At 47.1% G+C, this 8,051-nt stretch overlaps 1 protein-coding gene across 3 annotated transcripts in view; it reads left to right on the plus strand.

Annotated features, from left to right (window-relative positions):
• The window catches only part of LOC116733687 (acylphosphatase-2-like), an 8,694-nt gene continuing 643 nt past the window's right edge, over positions 1-8,051 (plus strand). The window contains exons 1-4 of one of the 3 annotated variants that reach the window (XM_032584494.1): positions 16-250; positions 382-398; positions 826-935; positions 7,339-7,874. In XM_032584494.1, coding sequence (XP_032440385.1) covers positions 193-250; positions 382-398; positions 826-935; positions 7,339-7,453 — 300 coding nt within the window. In that variant the 5' untranslated portion in view covers positions 16-192 and the 3' untranslated portion in view covers positions 7,454-7,874. Of the gene's footprint in view, positions 251-381; positions 399-825; positions 936-7,338; positions 7,875-8,051 lie in introns of those variants that run through there. The other 2 variants (XM_032584493.1, XM_032584495.1) reach the window with 2 other exon arrangements.

The following is an 8,051-nucleotide window of genomic DNA, read 5'->3' on the forward strand; positions in this document are numbered from 1 at the left end:
CAGCATCAGAACCTGAGAGTCTGAAAACCTTCCAGGTCGGAACCACAGAGACCAGCAGCGGCTCTGAGCGGAGAACTGTTCCTTTAAGAGCCGAGGAGGAGGAGAACCGGACCGGGTCGGTACCGGACCGGGTCGGTACCAGGCGGCTGCAGAGAGCCGGTGCAGCTGGTCCCGGGTCGTCTCGCCTCCAGGATGTCTGCGGGAAGCGGTCTGGAGTCGGTGGACTTTGAGATCTTCGGCCATGTTCAGGGTCTGTTTGCTCCTCTTCCTCTGCCAAGGAAAACGATCCTGCTGCTTAAATTAGACCAGCAGTCGGGTCGGGCTTTATTTATATCCTGGTTCTGGTTCTGGTTCTGAACGGACTCTGTTTCTGTTTTCCAGGTGTCTGCTTCAGAATGGTGAGTCTGATGCTGGAAAACATTTTATTGTTCTGATCCAGAGACCAAACCGTGAGGATGGAGCCGATCAATATCACAATTATTACTTATGAATTGATAGAAAGGAACCAAAGTGTCACCATCTGAGTTCTTACTTCAAGTTTTTCTATGTTTTCATCAGTAATGAAGATTTTTTCTGTTTTTTTTACCCACATAAATGAGTTTATAAACAAAACTCCATTTTGTTTTTTACCTCCATGATTAAAACTCAGATCTAGATCAGAAAAACGTGACGAACCGTTTTGAGTAAATATCATATAAATAAAACAGTGAATAGCCTGAGAGCCGCCGCTGCTGCTTCTCTCTGACTCTGGACTTTAACCAGCAGCTCCTCATGTTGGAGTTTCATGTTTTCATTTCAATGAGTGAAACGTTTCCTGTCCTGCAGTACACAGAGAAGGAGGGTCTGCGTCTGGGCCTGGTGGGCTGGGTGAAGAACACCGCCTCCGGGACGGTGGTGGGACAGGTGCAGGGACCGGCCGCCATGGTGGAGGAGATGTGAGACACACACACTGAGACACACACACTGAGACACACACACTGAGACACACACACTGAGACACACACACTGACCCAGAGGAGGGCAGAGTATCCAAATATTTCACTCTAGTCTAGTTAGATCAGGGTCTCAAACTCCAGGCCTCCAGTCGTTGTCCTGCAGGTTTTAGATGAGCCTCAGGTACAAAATGCTGGAATGAAACGGCTTCATTACCTCCATGTGTGGATCGGTTTTCCAGAACCTTAGTTACATAATTATTCTGTTCAGGTTCTGCAGCAGAGGCTCATCTAAAGGCTGCAGGGCAGCGAACCTCCAGGACTGGAGTTTGACATCTGAGTCAAAGTATCAAACTTCAATTTTTACTCAAGTAAAAGTAAAAAATATTTTGCAAAAAGTCTAAAGTTCTGAGTAACTGATCAAACATTTAATATTTAAATTTACATCATCAGATGGACCAAAATATTAAATTAAATGGGAATTTTGGTATTTTAATGACAATAATTCATAAAAGTAACAAAATCATGCAAAAAAAAAAATCCAAATCAGTTTCTTTCATTATAAAATCTCTGAAACTTTAACAGAAACTGCAGCTGTGTTTCTGTTTGGTGGATTTCTGGTTAAATCATGTTGGTTTTTCATTCAGTGGGAAGAAAAAAATACTTTAGAATAAAATTACTCCAGTAAAAGTAAAAAGTGTAGAGTAGTAAAAATACTATTAAAAGTGCATTTAAAAGAAAATAATAGTGAAGTAAATGTAATTTAGTAAATGTAATAACTCTGAGTGAAACACGCTGGACCAGGTTGGACCAGGGTGGACCAGGGGACCAGGTTGGACCAGGGTGGACCAGGGGTCCAGGGTGGACTAGGGGACCAGGGTGGACCAGGGGTCCAGGTTGGACCAGGGTGGACCAGGGTGGACCAGGGGTCCAGGTTGGACCAGGGTGGACCAGGGTGGACCAGGGTGGACCAGGGTGGACCAGGGGTCCAGGTTGGACCAGGGTGGTCCAGGGTGGACCAGGGTGGACCAGGGGTCCAGGGTGGACCAGGGTGGACCAGGGGACCAGGGTGGACCAGGGGTCCAGGGTGGACCAGGGTGGACCAGGGGTCCAGGGTGGACTAGGGTGGACCAGGGGACCAGGGTGGACCAGGGGTCCAGGGTGGACCAGGGTGGACCAGGGGACCAGGTTGGACCAGGGTGGACCAGGGGTCCAGGGTGGACTAGGGGACCAGGGTGGACCAGGGGTCCAGGTTGGACCAGGGTGGACCAGGGTGGACCAGGGGTCCAGGTTGGACCAGGGTGGACCAGGGTGGACCAGGGTGGACCAGGGTGGACCAGGGGTCCAGGTTGGACCAGGGTGGTCCAGGGTGGACCAGGGTGGACCAGGGGTCCAGGGTGGACCAGGGTGGACCAGGGGACCAGGGTGGACCAGGGGTCCAGGGTGGACCAGGGGACCAGGTTGGACCAGGGTGGACCAGGGGTCCAGGGTGGACCAGGGGTCCAGGGTGGACCAGGGGACCAGGGTGGACCAGGGGTCCAGGTTGGACCAGGGTGGACCAGGGTGGACCAGGGGTCCAGGTTGGACCAGGGTGGACCAGGGTGGACCAGGGTGGACCAGGGTGGACCAGGGGTCCAGGTTGGACCAGGGTGGTCCAGGGTGGACCAGGGTGGACCAGGGGTCCAGGGTGGACCAGGGTGGACCAGGGGACCAGGTTGGACCAGGGTGGACCAGGGGTCCAGGGTGGACCAGGGGTCCAGGGTGGACTAGGGGACCAGGGTGGACCAGGGGTCCAGGTTGGACCAGGGTGGACCAGGGTGGACCAGGGGTCCAGGTTGGACCAGGGTGGACCAGGGTGGACCAGGGTGGACCAGGGGTCCAGGTTGGACCAGGGTGGTCCAGGGTGGACCAGGGTGGACCAGGGGTCCAGGGTGGACCAGGGTGGACCAGGGTGGACCAGGGGACCAGGGTGGACCAGGGGTCCAGGGTGGACCAGGGTGGACCAGGGGTCCAGGGGTCCAGGGTGGACTAGGGGACCAGGGTGGACCAGGGTGGACCAGGGGTCCAGGGTGGACCAGGGTGGTCCAGGATGGACCAGGGGTCCAGGGTGGACCAGGGGACCAGGGTGGACCAGGGGTCCAGGGGACCAGGGGTCCAGGGGTCCAGGGGACCAGGGTGGACTAGGGGACCAGGGTGGACCAGGGTGGACCAGGGGTCCAGGGTGGACCAGGGGTCCAGGGTGGACCAGGGGTCCAGGGGTCCAGGGTGGACTAGGGGACCAGGGTGGACCAGGGTGGACCAGGGTGGACCAGGGGTCCAGGGTGGACCAGGGTGGTCCAGGGTGGACCAGGGTGGACCAGGGTGGTCCAGGGTGGTCCAGGGTGGACCAGGGTGGACCAGGGGTCCAGGGGTCCAGGGTGGTCCAGGGTGGACCAGGGGTCCAGGGGTCCAGGGTGGACCAGGGGTCCAGGGTGGACCAGGGTGGTCCGGTGGTCCAGGGTGGTCCAGGGTGGACCAGGGGTCCAGGGGTCCAGGGTGGACCAGGGGTCCAGGGGTCCAGGGTGGTCCAGGGGTCCAGGGTGGACCAGGGTCGCTGTCCTGCAGGTTTTAGATGAGCCACAGATACAAACCCTGGAATGAAACGGCTTCATTTGCTCCTCCTGGTGCAGATCGGTTCTCCAGAACCTTAATGACCTGATTATTCTGCTCAGGTGGTTCAGCAGAGGCTCATCTAAAGGCTGCAGGGCAGCGGCCCTCCAGTCCTGGAGGCGCTGGAGAAACCGTAGAGATGTCGGATCGTTTGCAGCCACTAGATGGCGCTGTTTGCCTTCACACAGAGCGACTCTGTCCCTTTAACCCTCTGGGGTCCAGGTCGTTTTTGACCAATTTGGATTTTACCCTAATAGAAACTATTATATTATATATAATATTGCCTTATGTGGTATCATTTTTTTCAGGACAATCTGAACTTTTTGAATTTACACTTAGTTTTTACTTTTGGACATACTGTGGCTGCAGTTTGGACCTTGAGTCACAGAAAAACAAAATCCGATTTGAAAAAAATGAAAATGTTTTCACTGTGAATCTGCCAAATATTCACAAAAAGGGGGAGTGGCTCCGCCTCACCCCGTAGTGATCGACTCCTTGCAGCTGCGCAGCGCCGCCATTCCCCTACTGGATCTGTGAGTAGCTGCCAGGATCTCATCGATCTCTCAGTCTCTGATACTCTTTGTCAGTTGCTAATCAGAAAGATCGATCCGCCATCGTCATCATGGCAATCCTCACTGCGCCCAGACTGCGGCTGCCGGTTTCCCCTCTTCTTCTTCTGGCACAAAACAGCGCCGCTGCCTGCAGCGCGTTCATTCTTCACATAATCCTTTATATACAGAACAGAAACCACTGAGATAAAAACAAATTAGGAAGTGGATGCCACCGACCCGATATCCAAACTTCACATCAACTTTGCCATCTCACTGCTTTTCCGCTTCTCTTTCACCGTAACTTGAGCAACTTTACTTCGTTTCTTAGCAACAAAATACAGCCCATAATTATTTGTTGAAGATGTGAGATTTCCAATAACAAAGGGATCTAATGTTGCGTTTCGTTTTTTGCGTTTGAAGCTCATTTCCTGTCACATTTCCAGAAAAGCCTGTTTTTAACATTTCTGACATTCAGCAAAATATGGTTTACTTATTTTAGCATAACTCCGGTTTTACGTGGCCTATTAACACAATTTAAAAGCTGGTGTGAAGTTTATAATGTGCTCTTTAAGCACAAGTTGAAGGTGAGACTGGGGGAGGCGGAGTCTTGCTGCTACGCAAACCAGACCTGTAAAAAAGAGGCGTCCATAGACTCCATCAGCTTCCTGATGAACTGATTCAGTTTGTTCAGCTTTAAATGTGACTTTATGATGTTTTCTGTTTCATAACTGCTGATGATTATATGAGCAGGTTTCATCGTTTTAAAGCATTTATATTATTACACTGCAAAAAATCAAAATCTTACCGAGTATTTTTGGTTGAGTTTCTGATGCAAAAATCTTCTTACACTTTAAATGAGACAAAATTAACTCAGGTAAGTTTTCAACCAGACACCGGAGTTTGTTTTAAGTAAATAACTCATTAATATTGATTTTAATAATTCCTCTGGCAGATTATTTTGTTTGACATTTTCTGATGAATCACCAACAGGAAGTCAGGTTTCCTGTTTATAGATGAAAACTATATTAAAAACATCCAGGTGGATAATTTTCATATTTCTTTATTAAACAAACTGAGGATCTGATTTACTAATAAAAACATTAAAACCAGTAAACTGCTGATCGGACCTCCGTACTGAAAACGGTTCAATTATCTGTAAACTTGAACATATAACAGCAGATTCTGGCGTTTCCATGGTAACCTCTTTAGTTCATGGTTAAACCGACAGGAAGCAGCAAACTCCTCCTTCCTGTCAGTTGCACTTTCACCACGACCTCACTTCCTGTCAGGCCTGGGAACAGGAAACGCATCAGGATACGAGACGCTGCTGGGAGGTTTAAAGTTTTACCTCAGGAAAAACTAGAGCAGGTGGTGGCAGAGTCATGCTGAGGGAACCAGGAGGATGGATGGAAACTGGGAGAAAAAGTAAAAGGCTGCAGCAGTGGAGAAAATATCAGCAATAATGAAGAAAAACCAGAAATGATTTCTAATAAAACATCCAGAAATAAAAATATGAATCTGATCTGAAGGGGAGAAAATCAGGCAGAATAAAAACTGCAGCTGGATTAACAGCAAACCGGATCAGGAAACTCAGATGAGCTGGGCTTTCAAAGTAAAAGCTCAAAGTCAGAAACAAACCAAATCAATGATCTGACATCAGTTTTTATTGTTTTACTGTTTAAACTTAATAATAAAGTTTCCTACCAACATGGCGGCTTCACTATCTGTCCATAGAAACATTCAGTTTTATTGTCTCTGTTGTTTAAAACAGAAAACTGAAATTTCCTCAACCAGAAACTAGAAGCAAAACGATCTGATGAGCTAAAACGTTTCTCACGTCTTTCTGCTTCCTGTCGTTTCATATTTTAGTTTCAATATAAATAAAGGACTACAGTTTTTTAGAGTCTCTAGTGGTTTTTCCTGATCAGTTTCAGATTTACGGCTTTTCTTCTGTCCAGAGACGTTTTCTGTGTGTGAGCGTCGGACGGATCGGCTGGCAGCAGATTATAATCCAGCAGATTAATTTCTGAGCTGTGGGTCAGATAGTGGGACGAGTTTCTGCCTCTGCTGACCCAGATCTGCTCTAATCTGCAGCAAGCCTCCCGTTCTCAGGGTTTTTATTTCCCATCATGCCCCTCTGCAGCCACACCAACCTTTGACTAGGCCAAACATTCCTGCTCTCTTCGTCTTAATCTGCAGCGGCTCGTTACGTTAATCTGCCGTTTGATTCATTAGTTCATATTTAAATCTTCATTTCTCCTCATATTCGTCGCTTTTTCTAGAAACAGTTTGAGCTGAAAGACGACCTCAGAAAACAGATTAAATTTACCCATAATTCCCTGCAGCGCTGGGTTTGAATAATCAGGATTTATGCCAGTTAATCTGAGCCTGGAGGAACTTCAGTAATTAGTATTATTTTAATCTTATTTTATAAAATAAAACGTTTTTTGTGTCGTCATTAAGATCAGAGAAAAAAAAAGACAGAATGTGTTAAAATTAACTTCTTACAGTAAAATAAAACCTGATTGTTCTGGTTCTGGTTCTGGTTCTGTTGGACCTTTATTATCCGTCTGTTCAGGATCAGAACCTCTTCAGTTTGACTCTTTAGATTTTATTTATCTCATGTTTGGATCCGGTCTGTAAAGTTCATTATTGTGACCTTTGACCTCTGAGTCTGAGCGTCGTTGAACTTTAAAGAACTAAATGTGAAACTAATTACAATAAAATCCTTTATTGTGAAATTCAACAAGCAACAATTTAAAGAAATAAATGATTGTAGATCTGGAAAAACAGAGTCTGAGAGCAGAAACCTGGTTCTGGTTCTGGTTCTGGTCCAGAAACATGTTTCTGGTTCTGGTCATTTTTTTTCTACATTTTTTCTAGAAAAGGTTTTTATTTTATTGTGAGAAACGGAGACGAGACGTTTGGGTTTGGATCCAAACTGGAGGCAGAAAACAAGAAACTTTAATGATGAAACTTTTTATTTCCTCCAAGTTTGGACCAAAACTTTGTCCTGAGAAAATGATTCAGAGCTACAAACCGTAGCAACCCAGAACCCGGTTCTGATCCGCTTTAGGTTTCAGTCACAGATTATTCTGGTCTGGTTCCTCTGCTGGACCTGAAGCTTAGTTCTGGATTATTATCTGGTCCTGGTTCTGGTTCTGGTCCAATGTGAGTGTACTGATCTGAACTGTCTCCTCCTGCAGGAAGTTCTGGCTCAGTAAAGAAGGAAGCCCGTCCAGTCGGATCACCAGGGCCCAGTTCACCAACCAGAAACCCATCGACAAGCTGGAGTTCTCCGGGTTCAAGACCCGCTTCTGACCCGGTTCTGACCCGTGGACCGGTTCTCCTCCTGCCTCTGGGACTGCTGGGAACGTTGGACCGACTCCAGCTGAGATCGGATCGGGCGGTTCTGTAGTTTAACGGTTCTGATCCACGGCTGAAGTTTTTTCTGTTTCTGTCCAGAAAAAAATTCAAATATTTGAGAAAAACGAGGAAAAAATTCAAACCATCAGGAGCCGAAATCAGTCGTCATGGTTACTTAACCTAGCGAAACCAGGACCAGAACCAGGACCGGGACCAGAACAGAACCGACTCAGACTCACGCCTGCAGTTTCATCAGTTTATTGAAAGAATCTGATTTGTAAATGTTTTTTTGCCTGATTTTATTTTCTGTTATTAATATAAATTATTGTCATTTTGGTCGTTAAAATTTCCATTAAACTTTATATTTTGTTCCGTCTGATGATGTCATTTTTAAACATTAAATGATTGATAATTTGATCAGTTACTCAGTAATTCAGGAGACGTTTAACCAAATACTTTATACTTTTACTTGAGTAAAAATATGTTGAAGTATTGATACTCTAACTACAGTATAATATAATAAAAGTATTGATACTCTAACTACAGTATGATA

The sequence above is a fragment of the Xiphophorus hellerii genome, chromosome 15 (genome assembly GCF_003331165.1).
Source record: "Xiphophorus hellerii strain 12219 chromosome 15, Xiphophorus_hellerii-4.1, whole genome shotgun sequence".
NCBI lineage: Eukaryota > Metazoa > Chordata > Actinopteri > Cyprinodontiformes > Poeciliidae > Xiphophorus > Xiphophorus hellerii.